The 21,721-nt window shown below is 42.4% G+C and overlaps 1 protein-coding gene across 1 annotated transcript in view; it reads right to left on the bottom strand.

The window, feature by feature from the left end:
* Positions 1 to 21,721, bottom strand: part of LOC112309687 (collagen alpha-6(VI) chain) — a 140,105-nt gene that overhangs the window by 88,316 nt on the left and 30,068 nt on the right. Inside the window, exons 2-9 of the mRNA XM_024565909.3 lie at positions 15,971 to 16,049; positions 15,751 to 15,848; positions 12,842 to 13,438; positions 10,974 to 11,594; positions 9,287 to 9,847; positions 7,936 to 8,493; positions 4,141 to 4,716; positions 1,656 to 2,225 (exon numbers count right to left, since the gene is read on the bottom strand). Of these exons, the coding sequence (XP_024421677.2) occupies positions 1,656 to 2,225; positions 4,141 to 4,716; positions 7,936 to 8,493; positions 9,287 to 9,847; positions 10,974 to 11,594; positions 12,842 to 13,438; positions 15,751 to 15,817 (3,550 nt within the window). The 5' untranslated portion in view covers positions 15,818 to 15,848; positions 15,971 to 16,049. The remainder of the gene's footprint in view (positions 1 to 1,655; positions 2,226 to 4,140; positions 4,717 to 7,935; positions 8,494 to 9,286; positions 9,848 to 10,973; positions 11,595 to 12,841; positions 13,439 to 15,750; positions 15,849 to 15,970; positions 16,050 to 21,721) is intronic.

The raw sequence follows: 21,721 nt of genomic DNA on the forward strand, positions 1-21,721 counted from the left end.
GCCTGTGGCAGGTTGGGAAAGCAGAGTGACTTGAATGAAGTTTAGAGTTACAACAGTTACAATGGGATGGACACACTAACCAGCAAGAAGAGGTTCACTTATCTCCTAAAAGTAAATGGGGGCAAGAGAAGAGCTGGCCCCCATACGTAAACTTAATGGGTCAGTGGTAGACAAAAGTAGAGGACGTTATAATTACATCTCTGGTGTCATGCTTATTCTAAGTATCAGTGGGGAAGCCCCCCAAAACTGGAGTTATCCTCTAGAAGGTGGGCCCCTTATAGTACAGAGTTTTCCCACGAGGTGAGTGTTCTAGGAACCCATCTGTTTCAGTGTGCCACTCGGCATTGTTGTGAGAGGCTGCATGTGGCTTCAGTGAACTTTTTTTGAAGACTCTTTCAATGCCTTTGCCCATTTCATGACGGGTGATGTATATGATGAGCACCTGCCCACACCGCACTGAGTGTTCAGCAGTTTTTGACCAAAAACAGCATGACCCCTGTGCCCCACCCTCCCAATTCACCCGATATCACCCCGAGTGACTTTTATTTTTGGTTTCCCCTGGATGAAAAAGCTCCTCAAAGGGAAATGTTTTACCAATGTGGAAGAGGGGAAACAAAAATGGCAGAAGCACTAAAAGGCATCAAAATGAACAAATTCAAAAACTGTTTTGAGCAGTGGAAAAACCGTCTCTATAGGTGTATTACATCAAATGGAGAGTATGTTGAAGGTGACTGAAGTTTAACATGTAAAAATAAATGCACAATTTTTTATAAATAAATTCTGGGGGTGGGGGGTTTGGGTCCTCCCTCATAAAGTTTAAATAGGCATATTCTCATTTAAGCTTCACAGTGGTCTCCTGAACTAGGTGCTGCTACTGTTCACATCTTACAGATGAGAAAATTACACTTACAGAAGGTAAGAAACCTGTCCAAGAAAAAGTGGCCATCGAGCAGGGATTTGGAGCAGAATGTCTGTCTCTGGAGCTGCTTCTTAACAACCATATAAGCTTTTCTCTCCCTGGTGAGAATCCAGGGATAGTGTTTACCATGGGTAATTATACAGAATCACGGCCAACATTCTGGGTGCATTTATAAAAACAGAAAAAGTTCTCTTTCCTTCAAAACCTTCCCTCCCATCTGTTGGGAAAAAAATGTCACAATGTGCTGATTTTAAAACAGTTACTAATTTCTGCAGTAAAGTTACATAATAAAGATATAAACCTCTAAACTCATCCCCTGCATCCCTGTACCACAGCACTCAGGCCTCACTACCAGGCAACCAAAATCCATCAAATAGTTTATTTCTTTGGTATATGTTCTCCAGCCTCTGAAACCAACTAGATTGTAAACAAAGGCTTTTTCCTCACACCATCTGAAATGGAAAGATTCCCATTCACAAAGGGGACACGCTCTCCCAGCAGACGGAGAAAAAAGACAAGTCTCTCAGAAGCCCTGTTCCTCAATCCACAAGTCACACACACACACACACACACACACACACACACAAAACCCCCCAACACTTGGTAACTGTGAAAAGTTCAATTTGAAATCCAGAGGCACAGTCTAAAGTCTGCCACCAGCTGCAAACAGAGTTTGAGGACACTGTGAGTGAAGACAGGGGAGGAGTACACATGAAGGACACGTTTGAATACTTACTGCTCTCTCCGCCGGAGGTACAGATGTTGCGAATTATCCTCTTCTTGACCTTACGCAGTTCATCGAAGTTTTGAACTGTAAGTTTTTTACTTGCAGTCCCCGTGATCTGAATAAGCTGCTGGTCATCCACCTTCCCGATGCCCACAGTGTAGATGTCGATGCCTTTGTGTCTCAGGTCTTCAGCGGCCTGAGCCACGTCATCTTGGGACTGGCCGTCTGTGAGGACCAGCAGCACCTGTGGGGTACCTGCATTTATCCGGCTGCCCATGTGCGGCTGGAAGTAATGCCCCACATTGTGAAGTGCAGCGCCAATGTGCGTGTTTCCGAAGAGCTGATCGATGTGTTCTATCTGAAAGGATAGCTCCTTTTTGCCTGCGAACCTCCCCAGGAGAAACTCTGGACGATAGCTATCGCTAAACTGGGCGGCCCCTACGCGCACTCGGTTGATGCTGACGTCAAAGTCTTGCACGAGGGACGCCAAGAACGCCTTCATCTTCTTGAAGTCTTCCTGCTGAATGCTACTGGAGCCATCCAGGAGGAAAACGAGATCTACTTTTTCAATTTCACAATCTACAAGGCAGAGGAAAGGGAACGACAAAAAGAGATTAGATTGTTGTTCTTTATTTCACCCAACCGGAGTAACTGAAATGTGTGTCGTTATATAGAAACGGTATTTCTGAAAGTAACTTCTTCTCTTATGCTGCCCAGGGGTCACGTTAATTGGAGAAGAAATAAGAGCCATCAGTTCATAAAGGTGGCAGCAGGCATGACCAGTGATCCTATCTCTCTGTGCTGCTCTTAGATTTTCCATTTGGCCTGATTCCACCATTTTTCTTTCCCCAGGTGCCGGGGAACTGGGGGGGGGGGGTGCTACAGAAAACTTGTCCTTGCCTGCAATCTAGCCTTCTGGGGACCCCAGTGGCAGCAGCGGCATAGCAAGGAAAAACAAACAGCACACATCCATATTCAGACCAAGACCCAGATGGTCTGGAGTACTGACTTGGTCTCCCCCGCCGGCGGAGCCGGTAAGCACTTTTCTTGTTTATGAAGACAAACTGAAGTTTTTAAATCATGCCTTCTGACCTATATCTCGTTTTCTACTTTATCAGCTTCCTTTCAGGTGCATATAGGTAAAAAGATCCACTTGAGAATGTTTTTGAACAAATAATGCAGTACAGTTTAGAGATGCTTCCTTGGTATGAACACAGAAAATACAAAACAGAAAGACTGTGAAAGACCATGGCCAGTGAACGAGCTATGCTTGGCACGGGTCTTCCTTAGCCTTCTGGTAAGCATTAACATTTCCCTGAAGTCTCCAGAGCCCTCACCACCCACCTCACTCACTCACATCTCATGTCAGCCTTGCGAAAAAGTAAAGGTGCCTGGGAACCCTATGGCTGAGGTATGCAGGAGAGAGATAAAAAGGAATATGATAACTAGGTTTTACAGGAATTGGTTAACTTACTAAATTTCTTTGTTTCAAATTTAAGTAAAGGAAATAAAGTACTTTTTTCCTGCCCAAGGGAATACTTCTCATTAAAAAAAAAACAGTATCAACTTCTACAGTGAACTTGAAAAGGACAGATCAAATTTGAGGCATTGGCTGCCAGAAGGCAGGAGATCTGTTCTAGTCTTTGGTAAGACCCAGAAAGATTGTTAGTTTTATGAAAGAAAAAGATGGTAGATGCACTCTTGGGAGGCCATGCATATGAAAACCAGAAAAGTTAATTTTTAAAAAGAATTGCACCAAGATGGTAGAATTCTAGATTGATAGCAATTCATCTAATAAAAAATACTCAGTATTTTTAGTATAATACCCTTAATAAACATAAGGAATTTTAATACATCATGATCTCCCTTTGAAATTGTGTGAAATGACCCTGAATGAACACATACATATGTCCCTCCATACATATATGTGGCAACACAATCTCCAGATGCTGGAATAGCAACACAGCATCCAGGGCAAAGGAAGTCCTACTGTTCTCTGCCCTGGAAACATCTGGGGTTGGAATAGAAGGTTTGTCATTGGGCTCCATGTCTTAAACAAGCTTCTGTCACAACAGAACACGCTTCTGTCACAACAGAAATAGGTGAAGGAACTGGAGACTTATAGCCTGGAGGAGAGAAGACTTCAGGAAATGATCACTGATTATTAGCAAGAGATGGAATTTGATTTCTTGTGTAAAGAGCAGGAAGAAAACCTAATGGATGTAAATGACATGGAAACAAACTTGTGTTCCAATAAATAAAGCTTACTCAAAAACGATGAATTCCCCACCGTTAGGAGAGTGTAGGCAGAAGTGAGTAGGAAAGAATGTTGTAGAATGCATTCGTCTTTGGGGAGCAAGGCGAATACGATGTCCTACCAATCAATTAGTGCTGCTTCTCCCCTGTTTGGAGAGCTTGCTCCTGAGAGGCATTGCTTTCTGCCTCATTGGGACCTCTGCTGACAATTAAGAAAAATCGAATTGACAAACCTTACCTACTTGTGAAGAGTTACACACACTGGCTGACACATTTGAAAATATCCCCTTCAGGCCTCCAAAAGTCTCCACGAAGAAGTACTTGTCGCTCGACCCTGCCATGGCTAGCAGCTCCACGGGGTTAGCACCAGCGATCCCCACGGCCAGGACAAGAATGCCTTTGTCTCGCAAGGCCTTGGCTGTGGCATTGAGCTTTTCTGCATCATGGGATTCCCCATCGGTGATCACGATGAGGACTTGGGGGACCCCTTGGTGCAGACGGCTGCCCTGGGCTTCGGTGAACATATGGTCCGAGAAGCCCAGGGCCTCGGCAGTGTAGGTGCTGCCCCCCATGGGCTGGTCATTCTGGAGCACTGAAATCACCTTTGATTTTGTGTCGAGGCTATCCAGGTAAAACAGCACCTCCGGGTCATCAGCGTACTTCATCGCCCCAAATCGGACCTGGTTCTTGCCAACATTAGCTTTTTTCACCAAGTCTATCATGAAATCCTTCATGATATTATATTCATTATTATCAATGCTGCCAGAACTGTCAATTACAAATACGACATCTAAAACTTCATATCGCTTGCAATCTAAGAGGAGAAAGGAAAACCATGAGATTAGCTTTGGACATCATGGGAGACTCGCCAGCCCTCACTTGCTTTTTAATTGTATCTCCTCTCCATGGGGTCAAGCTGTATATTAGAATGTCCATTCCTTAGATAACTTACACAATACACATATATTTGTGTTGCCTGTATGTAGTAATACTCAAGTAGGTGAGTTTTTAGGACAACTCTGATGTAAAGTGAAGCCTTCTGTTGGGGTGGGAGGGAGAACATGCTTTTGGACTGACAGAGAAAATCACAATACTATGGAAATTTTCCTGCATAAACAGTCCTTCAACATGTGCTTTCATTTATACAAATTTGTCTGTTTAAGCCACAGGGTTCATGAGATTTTATTCTTAAGATAAACCTTGGGGAAATGACCAAGTGAAAATGAATTTGGCAACACTGTATATTTTTTCATGGTTATATGATGGCTGACTTTTCAAGGTTACATTTTCTCCCTGTTTGACATTCTGGAAACATGATCAATTTTCATTTTTGGGCCTCATCATAGAAATAACCCCATTTCGCACTTGGCCCAACTAAGGTATCCTAGCATGACACTCCCATTAACTTTTTATTCCTTGGGTCGAGCCATGGAAAAGTAAAACAGAAAAGACCCAATTAATGCTTAATCCATGCATATGTAGTATATTCTGTCTACAAGTGCAGAGGTCTAAACGCAACTCACACGTTCCGGAGAAGTGAAATTGTAAGGTATTTAATGATTTGGTCCTCATGTAGTACCGTGTCTCTGCAGGCCTCCCCAAGGTATGTTACAAATGTTAGCCCACCCACTCGGGAGAAATGGAACTGTGAGAAAGTATTCACCCGCCCCTCCACCAGAGGTTCACCATTTTTTCTTCATTTGCCAGCCACTTGCTTGCTGTGTGTAGGACTGTTGAAAACCTGAGGGCCAAAATATTTACCCCCTACCACCCCCACTTCAAAAAAGGCTGAATAAGATGATAGAAAATATATATTGGTCTCTGCAGTTGCTGACACAGAGCTCCTGAAAGGCTTCTAATTTCCTAAGTGATAGGAGTGCCTTTGGTTTTAACACTGTGACTCTGGATGGGACCCTGCTGTGTGTTTCCTTCCTGTCATCTCCTGGAAACGGCTCCTGGATGAGGGCTGGTCAAAGACCACACTTGGGATTTTCAGTCCCAGTCCCCACTTTCTTGAGAAGGGAGAAGAGCTGAAAATGGAGTCGATGATGGATCTTCTCTGGGGTTCAGAGAGTTTCTGGGTTTGGTGACCAGGGGAAGATGCTGGGAGAGAGGGGTGCTCAGAGAGGGCATAGAATGTGGTACACGCATGCGGCAGCTCTGCACCCCTTCCTGCATCCTATGCATTTCCATCTGGATGCTCATCTGTATCCTTTATCATATCCTTTAACCGATGGGAAATGTGTTTTCCTGAGTTCTGTGAGCCCAAGGAGGGGGTGGTTGAGCCTCCTGTCTACAGTGGGTTGGTCGGAAGCCCAGGGGATGACCTGGGCTTGTGACTGGTGCCTGAAGTGGGGGCAGGGCAGTCTTGTGGAAGTGGGATCCCAGTCTGTGGGGTCTGCTGCTGTCTCCAGGTAGATGGTGTCTGAGTTGAGTTGAATTCTTAGACACCCGGCTGATCTCTGAAAGTTACTTGTTGATATGGGAAAAAAGCCTCTGTGCCTTTGGTGACCAGAAGTGTCAGAAGTGAAGTGTGTCACGTGAACAGTAAAGAAGATCAGGAAAGAAACACAGTAGGGAAGAACTGGGGTTTTCTCTATATAACAGGGGTGTCAAACTCATTTTCACCAGGGGCCACATCAGACTCATGGTTGCCTTCAAAGGGCCAAATGTAATTTTAGGACTGTATAAATGTAACTACTCCTTAACAGTTAAGCAAGAGCTTGGTGCTGCCACCGGGTAGAAACAAGGTGCCGGGCCAGATAAAACAAGGTGGAGGGCCATATTCGGCCCATGGGCCTTGTGTTTGCCACCTGTGCTATAGAGGAAAAAAATTGAGGTTTTCTTTTTAGGCTGGTTCCACAAAAGAAGAAACTATGTCCTTCTGGCCTTCAGCTGCCCTGGGGAGTCCGCTTGGCTTACTGAGGGGACTGGGGGCAGGTTGCTTGGGGTTAAGCACCCTTCAAAGAATTCATATTTGATCCCAGTGAAATTGCCAGGAAAAACAGTCCAGGTGTATTTCTTTGACCACAAAACGCAGACCACGATCAACCTTCTGGTGGGGGTTGAACAGAACTGCTACTGAACAGAACAGTGTTTCTCCCTTTCCCTCAAAACTCCATTAAGACCATCTCCTTCATAGAGGCTTTTTCAGAATGCTTCTGTCATCCAGCCCCGTGAGTCACAGTATAAACAAGCTCCTTATATTTGTAGAACTTTGGTTTTATCACTTTCACGCCTCTGGAGTTTCATGAGAGGAGGGCGGGGACTCCATTATTCACTTCCTTTAAAGCACCCAGTGCTCGAGTTCCCCTACGATAGTCCTCCCTTATAGGATTTAAGGAATTTAAAGTATTTTCACAAACATCATCTCATTTTATACAGATAGTGATTTTTTAAAACTGTAAAATAAGCTAACATATCGTAGATGTAGGTCAAAGGGAAGCTACCTTGCCAACAGGTCATGCCCCTCTACGGCCTGCCTGGGCAGCCCACACATTGCCCAAGGACTCAGCGTGGGCCCTTCATCTCAAGGTGGAACAGATTCTGTGCTGTAATTCATGCTCTAGAGTTTCCCACATGATCCAGCTGAAGCTCGATTCCAGCAAAGACCACCTTCTTGCTAAGTTTACTCATGCCCTGTCCTACTTTCCTTACTCGCCTTCCAAAAACACCTCCTCAATAAACCACTTCCGTAAGAATCCCCGACTCAGCTTCTGCCTCTAGAGAACCTGACCTAAGACCCAGTGTGACACCACTTCTCTTCAGCGGAGGCCCCATCACTCTAGGGCTATTCACCTACACATGGGAAAGACTCTAGGTGGATCGAAATTGCTCCATAGTGACTCTAATTCAACAGTTCAGTTGAGGAAAGTCACATTTCCTATGTAAGTCAAAAGCCACTAGGGTAAGCATTCCAATAAATCAAAAAGTTTCCAAGGCTCAAATAGTAGTCTACTTAACTCAAGAAATAATGACTCACAGGGACACATGGTACCTGGATAGCCCCACTAGTGGACAAGCCCAGGCCTACCTTCCCGGGGGCTGCATATTCCAAACACGAGATCGTCTTCAATGCTCTGCAGAATGTCGAAATTCTCAATATAAAAAACCATCTCCGGCCGCCCGCTGATCTCCTCCAACTGGGTGACATTGGAGCCAAACACGCCCACGGAGTAGATAATGATGCCTTCTTGCCGCAGTGCTACCGCGGGGTCCTTGACTATGTCGTGAGCTTCGCCATCAGTGATGAGGATGAGAAACTTCCTGACAGTGGGCCGGGCCCCCTTGGCGGGACTGAAGTACTGAGACACAAAGGCCAGGGCACTGCCCGTCATCGTGGTTTCTCCCATGTGGCCCATTTGGTCTATGGCATCTGAAATGTCACTTGGGGACATGTATTTGTTGAGCTGAAACTCCTCCCTATTGACGTCACTGAACTGGACTACGCCGATTTGCACCCGATCTGCCCCGATCTGAGATTTGCTCACCAGGTTTTTCATGAAGGTTTTCATTTTCTTAAAGTTCTCATCTCCTATACTGCCAGAACTGTCCACCAGAAACATGATGTCAGCTTTCATCTCTTTGCAGGCTGCGTGGGAGAAAGTGAAATGTTTACGCGTGTAAAAAAAATAAATTAAGAGTGAACAGGAAAATCCAAACCCAAATAATTCTATATTGAAGTCAAGGATTGGTAACATTGGTAGCAGGTAAATAAAGCGCTGGAGGCAGTAAAAGGGAGACTACTCAGTCTGTTATTTAGGAATTTGCTTTCGTGTATTATTCAGGGTTTGTCAACTGACCTCAAGGCTATTGACATTTTGGGCTGGATTATTTTCATCATGGAGGGCAGTCTGCCTTGTAGGATACTGTGGAACGTTTAGCAGTACCCCTGACCTCTACCCCTTAGATGCCAATAGCATTCGCTTAGTTACGACAACCAGAAATGTCTCTAGACACTGCCAAATGTCCCCTCGGGGGGCAAAATCCCCCCACCCCAAGGTTTAAAACTGCTGCTACAGCTCTAAAAGAATTCATAAAAGTTTTGTTAAAAATCAATTTAAATAAACCTGAAGTGCTCCTTAAACTAAGAAATCATGTGATCACTTACACATGCAGTAACTAAGCATATATGTACGCTAGTAGGGATTTGTAGGAAGCAGCTATTTAATCCTTATAAGGAAAAATGGCACCAAGTATCTTTATGCCTCGGGTATGAATTAGAACACTATAACGGGCCCTCAGCTTTCTTCTGAAAACAAACACAGCTCCACAAGTCAACAAACCTCAACCCGGAAATTTGTCTCTCCAAACCCGCAATGCCAAACATTGCAGGAAGGCAACCTGTGAGCTGCAGTCCACAGGGAAAGCCGCCATTCTCCTACCTTCTTCAGCACAAATTTCTTGAACAACTTGGTTTCTTATGTCTTTCAAAGCATCGAAGTCGTGCACATAGTACACTCTCTTTTCCTCGCCTGCGATCTCTCGCAGCTGTGTTTGGTTGGCCTCCTTGATCCCGATGGCGTGAACGTGGACGAGCTCCTCTCTCAGTCTGCTGGCAGGCTCCAGGATGCTATCCTCAGACATGCCGTTTGTCAGCACAACAAGATGACACGGCACCCGGTTTCCTCGCTGCTGCTTTGCTCTTTGCAACAGCCCCAGGGTGAAATTCAGGGCTGCGCCCGTGTGCGTACCCCCACCCATCTGCCTGATGTTCTCAATGGCCTTTCCCAAATCATGCTTGTTGGAGTATTTATTGATCTCAAATTCCAAATCCCAGGTGTCAGCGTACTGAATGGCCCCAACCCGCACATTCTGGGGAGCGATGTTGAACATCTTTACAACCTCTGATAGGAACGTCTTCATTTCTTGGAAGTCTGTGGCCTGGATGTTCCAGGATCCATCAATGAGCAGATAGATGTCTGCTTCTTCAGTGTCCACACACCCTGAAAGGGAACCAAGAAGGTGAGTGTGGCGCCGGGATAAGTGTGAAGAAGAAGTGGGAGGAGATGGTAAGAACAACAAATATGAGCATCTTCAGACAAAAAAACAATAATAATAAGGGAAAGAGCTTCTAGGAGTAAAAGACATGCTCTGCTAGGAGAATCGTAGCATCAGTTGGGCCAAAAGAATTTCCTTTGACAGTTTAAGACTATTTTGATAATTCTCTGCCATGAATCAAGGTGAACTGGGACATAGTAAAAGATTAGGGTGAAAACCTGAAGATGAGTTTTCACAAGTCACTCCTCTCCTCAGCGAGTAACTGCTTCACAAACAAGCCCAGTGGAGTGGAGTGCTGTGAAATGAAGAAAGTCTTCAGCTGAACATTGTAGACACATGAGCTCTCTTTCTGGAAATCCTGAACCAATTATTCACTCCCCATTCACTCCTGGTCAGTTAACAAAACTAGGGTTATTGCAAGTGGCCTTACATGTCCAGACAATGGCACTTTTAGAGTGAACATGTTATAAATATTTGTGGAAGGATATACTTACATGTGCATATACATACACAAATATTTACAGAGCATACATGTGCATATATAAAATATGTAAAATACATTATCTCTGTCTCTCTAAACTCACAGATACTAGAATAGTCTTCACAACAAATTCCTTACAATGTCCTCAACCCAAACCATACTTCCTGTTCGTTCTCTAAATTGGAATTTGAGGATGAGGGGAGAGGAGGAAGGAGAGAAAAGTTACAAAAAGAAAGAGGAAGCAAAGGAAAGAGCAGCAGAACATGAGAGGCAAAGGAGAAGGGAAAAAGTGAAGGGAGAAAAATAGCAAAGGATGGTATTTTCTGGGGTGTTTTGTAAGTAACAAAGAATCCAATCAAAGCTGCTCAAAGAGGAGGTAAAAAGGGAAATCCTCCTGACCCATTCCAACACCTCAATAGCTTTCATTTTCCTCCACTTACATTTCATGTGACCCAGCTCAAGTAAAAAAGTAGGAACTTATTCTCACTCCCCATCTTATACACCATCAATTGCTTTTGTAGACAGAATACATAAGAGACGAGACAAAAGAACAAGGATTGAACAGTACTTCTCTCAGCAAGACACGGTACCGGATTTGAGGGTTTCGGTTCGTTCGGAAAACACAGAGACCGTGTGTGTTATCTGCTTCCGTAGCTTCTTCAGAAATGTCTGGTTGTGGGCGGCCAGATCGGAGAAAGTCTTCAGTTTGGTGACATACAGCTCGGCAGGGTGTGATGCGACCTTTTCCAGCTGGCTCTCGCTGGCCCCCTCTATGCCCAGGGTGAAGACGGCCACTCCCTGGCGCCGAAGGTTGGCAGCCGCCTTGGTCACATTGTCTTCTGATGGCTGGTGGGTCACCAGCACGGCAATCTGGGGCACCCCCTGATTCTTCCGACTGCCGTTCTGTGCACTGAACACTTCCTCCCTTATCTTCCTGAGGGCAGCCCCGGTGTAGGCCTTCCCGTCCTGAGGAAAGAGGCTCTGGATAGACTGGAGAACCTCCGACTTATTTATTCCCCGGCTCAGTGAGTTTATCACCTGCGTCTCATTGCTGTAGGCCACGAGGCCAACCCTCATGCAATTTTCCTTTATGTCAAGAGCAGATACACTTTCTTCTAGGAATTCTTTAAGATAGTCCAAGTTCTCCTGGCTGCCGTTGACGGACATATCCAACAGGAACACAACATCAGCCACTGAAGGGCCTTGGCACACTGTGTGGGCAAGGGAGGAAGGAGCACAGTTTTAGCGGGAGGCTCGGCATCTCTGCTCAGCATTACAAAGTGTGGAGAACGTCTACTGGAGCTTGTTTTGCTCTTAAAGAAAGAAGAAGGTATACACAATGACTTTGAAGCTGATATCAGAGGACCCTGGGTGCAAATATTGAATCTTAGCTGAACTCTGGGCTTCCATGTCCTTTTCTGTAAATTGGAGACAATAGTGATATTTACCTCACAGATGAGAGTTAGATGAGATAAGATGTTTGGCATGGGGCCTGGTATATAGGAGTCATTCAATGAACAGCAGCTACTGTTATCATATCAAAGTCATTAAATATCATCGCTGTTAAAAATCAGCATAATCCAAATATTCCTAAGGGATGGTACTGGGATACCTATTGTACCTTTTCCATTAATTTATTTGGGAAAGATACTAGTAATAGGATCCATAGTTTCAGAGATTACTACAAGGAAAGCGTTCTCTATTCACAATAGGTCATTTTATATATCATGTCATTCAAATTGGTTTCACCAGAAATAATGGGAGTTTCCTATGTTGCTTGTACACTTTGAACAAGTTGGTTTTGACTGGCTCTCCCTTTCCCCTCACTTGCATGATGTTGATAAACCCTTGGCTAGTGTTAATTAACAGGATAGTACAAAGTCCCCAGGTCAGCAGGATGGAGGCAGAGCAGCTATTTCAGAACAGAGAGGCAGGAAGGGGGGCAGCATGGGAGTGAAGCAACATGGGCCTGGGAATCGAAAGACTTGACCTAGCTCTGATGTCAAACTGCTGTCTACCCGGCCCGGGGTACGTCACCACCTCTAAGGATGCCTGCAGATTAGGAAGTTTGGGCTACTTAAAGTTGCTTCAGGGATTTCTCCAGGAATAAAATTTACCTTTTAAAGGAACCAGTAATAAAACTATAGAGCAACCAAAGCCCAGGGAGATAGCTCAGAGATGAGTTGGTGGCCGGGAGAAAGCATCCCTGAATTTTAAGAAGCCTGTAAATTCTGTGCAACATGGACAAAGAGAAAGATGGACCACCAAGGCATGTGGGGGTTCACTAAACTTCAAATGGCCATAATCAATGGGCCCCATTGAACACAGATATCCAATAGCTAAAAATACAGCCTGGCTTTTGGGGGAAAGGGATGCTCACAGAGTCTTAATTCTCTCCGTGTTGATTTTTTTAACAAAGCATTTTATCATCATTTCTACACGTGCATCCTAAGCCCACCTTCAGCAAGAATGTCATCGACTGCTCCTTCCTTGTACTGAGCCGCGTCCTTGATGATCTGCGTCAAGTTCTGGGAGAACGCGCTGAGGTCCCTGACCGTCCGGAGGTTGAAATGAAACTGAGCCGTGGCCATGGCCTTCAGGTTCTCCTCGGAAGCTGTCTGCAGCCCCACGGAGATGATTCTCACCCCGTCTCTCCGCAAAGCCTTGGAAGCCTCCTCCACGTCGTCCTCAGATTCGGCCGAAGCCAGGACCACCAGAACCGGGGGAAACAGTTTCTTATCTCTCCCGTTGGCCGGGCCGGAGAAGTAGGTCCTGTGAGCCTCCTGGAGAGCGTTTCCCACTCGCAGGGAGCCGCCCATGAACTCGAAGTTCTTCTTGAGGTGGTTCAGCATGGGGTTCTTGCTCTTGAAGGTGTTCAGCTGGAACTCACTGTGGAGCCTGTCGCTGTACTGGGCCAGGGCCACGCGGTATTTGTTGGTCTCGATGGGGAGACTGTTGATCATCTTGCTGATGAATGTCCTCACCAGAGGGAAGGACTTGGTTCCCAGGTGATCGGAGCTGTCCACCAGGAACACGACGTCTGCATACTCAGGCTCTGCAAACCCACACAAACAAATCAGCATGAACTTTAAAAAGGGACTACCATGTTTAATGTGAACCATATGGGGGAAAATGTATTTTCCTATTTTATCTGTATTTTTAATACCTTCCCAATGAATTGCAAGTAATAGCCTGGAATTACACATCCTCTCAAGAAAAACAATATTTATTTCTTAGGCTGATCCTTTTATATATCCTCTCATTTAAACTGATTACAAAATTAAGCCTCACTTTTGCAAGGAATTAGTTAATTAGAAATAGGTGAATTGAGAGTAAAAGTTCCTGGGTATTTATACTGTTAGTGGATAATTTCCCCTTGTATCATTTTTTATTTTTGCTTTCGGAATTTGACACCAATTTATATCAAGAGGATACAAATTTTAATTGAGAACTAAACTGCTTGAAGTTTTTTTGAATGGATGAATCTGAAAGATAATCCTTTACTGTGATTCCAGTATAAACTCTGCAACAAAATAATCTGGTTATGTCATGGATGCATCAGCTCTGCACGCCAGTCAAACTGATGAGGCTTAAAAAGCACCTAAAAGTCATAAAAATATGAGATTGCCTTACTCTATTTTCAAGTTACTTACCATACTTTTTGATAAATCATATGAATGAGCGAGCATTGCAAGTGGTAAATTTATTCTCACGTATGTAACATGTGATCGAGACCAATATACCTTAAGCTGGGAAAACAATTATGGCTTTAGTTTCTATCGATATTAAACATATACTTTTCATATAAGAATACAATACTTTGCTGAACCTTTAAGGCTTCATTTAATGCCAGGTTCAATGCTGGGTATGTAGAATTACATTGTCATGTAATAGGGAATCACTCGGTTCAAGCACAAAATGCTGTTTATTGGTCTGTCGGTTTGAATTCAGAGCTCTCACCACTTTAGTATATGATCTGTTTCTTACCCGGGAAAGGGAGGGAAATGTCTGTGCAAGTCTGGGTGGTGTATATCATATTTTCTTAAACAGGACAAGTAACAGAAGTCCTGACTAACTCTACCAGTTCTGTCAAGCCATTCAATATACTTGGGCCTCAGTTTCCTCACCTTTAAAATGAGTAGATTTAATGAGAAAATATCTAAGATCCCTCCTTGTTCTGAGATTCTGATGCTCTGAAGGGATTACTAGATAAATTCTAACAAATGAAAAGAACATCAATCTTTTCCTATCTACAGCTGCTAGGCAACCAGCTTTGGCACCCCACATCTTATTTCATTTCTTTATAGCAGTCTGTTTGAGGCCTAGTGGATAAAACCACTCTTTCTTGTCTTCTAAATCACCTCATTTCAACCGACTTGAGCTCTCTTTGATGACTACATAGCCAGCAGCATTGTAGGGGAAGAAATAAGAGAGGGTGACTTCATATCTTCCTCCAAGAGAAGGCTGGAACCCCTAGGAGGACTTCCAGGCAGGCCCTGCCCAGGATGGTTCGACCTGTGACCAAAAGCGACGTTTCTATTCATGGACAAATGCCACATCTTGTGTGAAGAAAGGAAATGTAGACACCTGGCCCATGAGCTGGATTCAGACTCTGCTAAGGCCCATCACTGTGTCTAAACTGTGGAACAATTAGGGGGAAAGTGTTGCCTTTCTTTAAAAAGCTTAATATCAAGTCCACCGAGACATCAAAGGAAGATGCCTTCAGAGCAAAGTAGTAGTGTATCTCTTCAGAAAACTTGCTACCAAGGTCAGAGTCCTTGAGAAAGCTTTAAAAACTAACATAGGTGTCCCCGAACATAAAGTGATCAGTGTGAGAATTATTTAAGAAGAGGTAGAGGCAGAGAGGGGTAGGCCAGTCGTTTGAGTTCAAGTCCACTGGATGTATATTGCTGACAGACAGTGGGCAGCTCTGCTGCTTTCTCCTCAGAGTAAAAGCACTTTTTTTTTTTTTTTAAACAATAACAAATAAACAGTTTAAATTAGAGTCAAATCTGGCTGGATGCTTAACCCAGATAATGTTTTGGCACAAATGAGTTAGGAGGAGACCTTCCAAAAATTTCCAGGCCTGAAACTAACAGTAAGAGACAGATTTTTCTGCAACCTCCCAGAAGACTTAAAAGGGGTTGAAATTGAGGACAAAATAACAGCTCTTGTATCTTTCTATCATTTGCAAGGAATAAATCCAGAGGCAAATGATCTTCAGAAAGAAATGGAGCTACCACTCCTGCCCTGACCGCTATTACAGTCAAAACAAAGTGAAACAAAACTCAGCTTTTCAATAAGTCCAAATCATATATATCATTTTCCAAAATGATAATTAAGAATTCTTTCCATTTTTTTCCTTACCAGAATCTTGGTTTATAGAAACACGGGAGCAAATTATTATGAGGAACAAAATCAGCAGCATTTTCATATTATGAACTGAAAACCCTCCAACTTGAAATCTGAAAAGGTGAAAAGAAAAACATCTAAAATTATTTTGGGTATTATTTGGGAAAAGACACACACAAAAGAATATAATAAATTGGGTGCAACAGGGGGTAAGGGATCTTTGAGGTTGTCTGACCTTCTGATCTGTGAAGTGCCTTAGAGAAAAGTGACCCAGCACCATTTACAGAATCACAGTTTCTCCTGGTCCCCAGACCCTGCAGAAACACAAGATTTTAGACTGTCAATAGAGGTGGCCAGAAGCATTCTACTTCCAATAATAGCCTGTGTTCCTATTAGTCATTTTTCCAGTACCCTAGCATCATCCTCTGTCTACTCATTCACCAAGACAATTCAGAGTTCATGGCTGGGATAGTCTAAGACCTGATTGTGGAAGTATTTGTAGATGTGGTCCTTTTTGAAAATTTTTTCTTTTCCCTATATAATTAATTAGAAAGGTGACCATTTCCCTTCATCCTTGGTGAAAGAAGACAAAAAAAATAATGATCCTCCGTATTCCATTCAATGTCTTACTCCTCAGAATGACTCTGTACTGTTTCGCTTCCAACTACCTAGAACTGAATGAGGTAAGAGTTTTCCAATTCTAATTAGACCTAAGGCATTTTCAGCCACCTTCAACTTTTCATTTCATAGAATGAAACAGGATATGAAAGATATTGAAAATAAATATTTAAATTACGTGTTGGGCTCATTCATTTGCTCATTCATCCATTGAATGAAAAAAAAAAGAGTTGATCCATATGAATAAACTAGTGTCTGTTTCTTACTCCATTTTTACACAAGCGTGTATTTGTGATGTTATATATGGTTGTCTCTCTCCTTTGTCAGGCAGGATCCTGGTGCTTAATATTTCACCCCTTCAGAAAAGGTGCCTTTGCCAAGAAGCCCCATCCCCATTTTCTCACCTACTTCATCATCCCTTTTGACATTTTGGAATTCGGGACTCTTCTATTTCTTCATAAGAGGCCTAGATGAGATAAAGTTTTCAGGCTGTAAATCAATTTATCAATCCTAGTCCAGAGGTAGTCAGTGAGCTGGAAGGGAGTCTTAAGTGGGTGTTTTTTTCAGTTCAACCTATCATTTCAGAGGAATTTCAGTTCCAAAGTAAATCGTTCCAAGGAAAAACCAAGTCATACCCTCTGTACAAGTTTTCTACTGGCGTGCATAACAGTAATAATACCCTCTACCTTCACTGAGCCTTTCGTATGTGCCATGTCCTGTGCGGACAGCTCTACATTTGTTCTCCTATTTGAAATTGATAACAAACTGAGTAGCAGGTGATATTGTTGCTCCGATTGTACAGATAAAAAAGGATATTCACAAAGGAGACATAACTGACTCAGGGTCACATGGATACAATGGGCCACAATTCAGACTACAGCCGAGATCTGTCTGACTGTAAAACCTGTACTTTCAAACTCGGTTACTCTGCAGCCTAAACTCAGTCTTGTAAACACAGCAAGTGTCTCCAAGTTTCTTTGTTCAATGCCTTTTTTTCCTGAGTATCAGGAAATACTGATATTTGTTTTCATGGCCTCTCAGTTTTACTTTTCAAAACTAGGGCTTTATGCTTGTCACTTCTTTTTCTGCTTGTATTATGAGTTTTATAAATAAGTGCTATTTTTAGGAGTTATAAGCGGGAAAAGAGTGAATGCTTCAGGAAGAGGCCACAGGAGAAATGTCAAAGATGGAAGGGAAGGAGTGCTGAGCGAAAGTTAAAAGCTGGATAGGAAAGTGAGGATTTTAGGGAAGGCCAGGACACTCCCAACGCAGCAGGTAGCATCTAGGAATTTCCCCGATGCGGATGGTCAATACCACCAGTACATTAGAAGTTGAGTTCTATGGGATAGCATCTAGCGAAACAATTTTCTTGCAGTCTATTAATGGAATCCCATATCTGGAAGGTTATAAGGCTATGCAACATTGTGGAAACACAGTGGAAGGCTCTCTTGATGTGCTCATGTGCCTGATTTGTGTGTGCGGTAGCAGCAGAGGTAGGACTAAACCTCCAAGTTCATGCTTGGGAGGCTTGGGCTTATTTTTACCACGTCAAAAGACAGATGAGTTGCCTATAACCTGTATGTGGTTTTACCACTAGACCTCACTGGGATTTATGTAATTTTACAATAAATTTTAAAAATACTTGAAGACATGAGGGGAGAATGAAGGAGAAATTTACTTAAGGTAACAACATAAAATTTAAATTCACACTACACTCCATCTTAATGTAACAACAGCGAAGAGTGCTTGCTTCTCATTAAGGAAACACTCTCAAAGGTATGACCTCTAATCTCAATTTGTTGTACTGCATTTATTCTAAATCGAGCAAGCTGAAGCTAATATACCTCTTTTGAAAGTTTTATGTTATAAAAAGTCTTTTGAAAAATATGGATCTCTGTAAACTTTCTGTTGAGAAGGTAGGATGTTTCTAATTTCAACTACAGCTGCAAAAGTAACACAGCCAATCAACCCTTGGCTTCAAATGAGAATTTTTAGAACTTGTGTAACACCTCTCTTGAGGCTATCAAGGACCAGTGGTTCAAGGAGACCTCTGCTTCATAGAAGCCAATTCATGATCTATTATGTATCTTCCAAGAAAAACATTTAGAGCCCAGAAGGAATATGAAAGAAACTTCAGCAGAATTAAAGTAATGCCATTTCTTTCCTTTGAAATGAGCATGCAAGATACATCATTTCTAAATACTAATTTTATTTTTCTTCAGAAACAAGGCTATTGTCAGCTGTCACGCTGGAAGAAACGACACTGGGTCTGTGCCCCACAGTTCAAATAAGAGGTTATTTAGCCTCTGATCTCTCACTAGTCTCCCTCCTCAAACCCTTTCTGCTCGTCAGAAGTTAACAGGTAGAAAGAAAAATATTCAAAGTAAGACTTAAGTTCACGTTGCAATGCTGCAGGATAAATCTTTGGCACACAACTGGAACCCGTAAACACTGAATCAGTGATGGTGAGCACAACGACACACACAAGCACTCTCGGGGCCAGCAAGTCGCGTTGTTTTATTGTTAATGTTGCACTTCCCCGGTTGCTGTTTCTGTTGATCATATTGAAGAAGGTCATGCAGGTGGCCTGGCCATGTTATAAAAGCAACACTCTTTGGTGTCGAAGTGTGCTTTGTGCGGTGGAGAGGGCACAGACTACAAAGTCTCATGACCTGGCTTTCACTTCATTCTGAAAATGCTGTGTCTTTAGACAATACCACCTCGTTTCGGTAGGTTCCTAATCTGTAGCACAAGGGGTTACATTCTCTTTGAATTTTAGCAGCTCCACACGTTAGTGTTCTTTGACATAACAAGATAGTGCTAAAAGAGGAAACGTATATGCACAATTAGGCCAAGGGCACACTGAAACGTGTTTTGAAACAGTCCAATGAAGGAAACGGCCCTTCAGACGACCACCTGTGTGAGTCTTCCACTGGAGGGGTGAGCAACAGCAAAAGGAAGAGCATGTCTTAACTACTAATGTTTTCTGGGTCAGAATCTTTGATGGAACCCTTCCAGACCCAACTACACGAACTTAAGGGAACTAAAACTGCCACAAGTCAGACCCGCTAGGAATTATGCGCCCAATTTAGACATTAGAAAAAGTACAGAATAAATCCAAAGGAAATATAGAGATGCTGAAATACTAAAAATTTGAACAGAAATTAACAAACTAAAAAACAAAGACAAAGAAAATAAAGTTTTAAAACATCAGTCTCACAATAAACTGATCAGAGGGAAAGAAAGACACAAACAGGTAGTTGAATGAATGGAGAAGGAGACATAACTATAGATAAAGCAAACACTTTTTAAAAATTAGAGCTATAGTTAAAAATATTCACAGAAAGAGTCCTGGCTGGTATGGCTCAGTGGATTGAGCTCTGGCCTGTGAACCGAAAGGTTGCCAGTTCAATTCCCAGTCAGGGCACATGTGTGGGCCTGGGGCCAGGTCTCCAGTTGGAGCTGTGAGACAGGCAACCAATGGATGTTTCTCTCCCTCTCTTTCTCCCTCCCTTCCCCTCTCTCTAAACAATAAATTAAAAATCTCTATAAAAAAGTATTTACGGAAAGAAAGCTCCAGGCCTACATGGTTTTATTGGCAAGTTCCACTGAATTTTCAAGTAGTGGATCATCTGAATCTTTTACAACTTATTTCAGCAACTAGAAAAGATGAACATTAGCCATTTCAGTTTTACGGGGTCAGTACAACGTTGATATGCAAGCCAGGTAAGAAGAGGATTGGGAAAGGAAAATCAAGGGCCCATTTTACTCATGAGTATAAATACAAAAAATCCTAAATAAAACATTAGAAAAGGAACTCTCTTGGTGGATAAAAAAAATAAATTCATCTTGATAACTGTGCATTATCTCAGGAGTGAAGAGATGTTTCAAAATTAGAAAGTATACAAGTATAACTCACTACATGACTTAACAGACTAAAGGAGATAAACTATAAGCCTAGTTCATAATTAATTCATAATTTTTAAAAAGCCTAGTAAACAGAAAATAGAGAGAAACTTACTTAACCTGACAAGGAATATATTTTTAAAATCTCTAATATATGTCATCCAAATGGGGAAATATTAGAAGTACTCTCTTTAAAATGAGGAACCAGAAAAGGTGGCCCTCTTACTCCTAGGTTCTAGCAAAATTAAAGCCACAAAGATTAAAAAAAGAACAAGACAAAGAAAATCACCATTATTTGCAAGTGATATTATTTACCTCTATAGACCAAGTATTAAAAATAACAAGTATTCAAGGCATCCTCATATAACACCAAGATATAAAAGTCAATATATTTCTACATTTCTGCAATAAGTAACTCAAAAAGTTAAACCTTTTTAGAAGAGTCAAGTTAAAATAGCATCATCATAACAAATACAAGAAATAAATATTAAATATATAAAATATTGATAGCAAAATTCATAAAACTGTACTGAAGGATGATGTGACCAAAGAAATGGAGGACAGAGCCAGAGACAGCTGCGCCTCGTTGCCACGGTGGATCAGTGGGCTGGGGGGGAGGTGATGGTTACTCACATAGAAACGGATGCAATCAGATCTCTCCTTTACAGCGTACACCCAAGTTATCTACGGATGCATGCAATTCTTAAATAGTAAAAGAAAAACTTTAAAATATTAAGTAAAACCGTAGGCAGATTTATTTCTGACCTTGGTTAGGTTTAGGGAAGAATTTATTAAACAAGACGCTGAAGGTGCCAACAAAATAATCAACAAGTTTTACTGTATTAGAATGAGAACTTCTGTTCAAAGGTATCTTAAAGACAGTGTAAAGATAGGTTACATTTTGGAAAATATATTCAAAAAACTGATAAAAGATTAGTATCAAAGATACATAAATGACCCTGGCTGGTGTGGCTCAGTGGATTGAGTGCTGGCCTGTGACCCAAAGGGTCGCCGGTTCCATTCCCAGCCAGGGCACATGCCTGGGTTGCAGGCCAGGTCAGGTCCCCGATGGGGGTGCACAAATGGCAACACACATGACGTTTCTCTCCCTCTTTTTCTCCCTATCTTCCACTCCGGCTAAATAAATAAATAAAATCCTTTAAAAAATACATAAATAACTCCTAGGATTTCTAGGACTTAAATAACCAAAAGAAAATGGACAAAAAAAACCATGAACAGGTGTTTCATAAAACTGAAAAGCAGCTGGGCACTGCACATGTAAAGAAATGCTAAAATTAAATTATGATCAAGGAAATGCAGATCAAGATCACATCAAGGTATCATTTCATATTCATCCCATTGGCAAAAATTAAAAAGTCTGAAAAAAATCAAGTATTGGAGAGGATGTGGATCACGTGTCCTCCTATACGTGGTTGGTGGAAGTGTAAATTGGTGCTGACAC

Source organism: Desmodus rotundus, chromosome 8 (assembly GCF_022682495.2).
Source record: "Desmodus rotundus isolate HL8 chromosome 8, HLdesRot8A.1, whole genome shotgun sequence".
Lineage (NCBI taxonomy): Eukaryota > Metazoa > Chordata > Mammalia > Chiroptera > Phyllostomidae > Desmodus > Desmodus rotundus.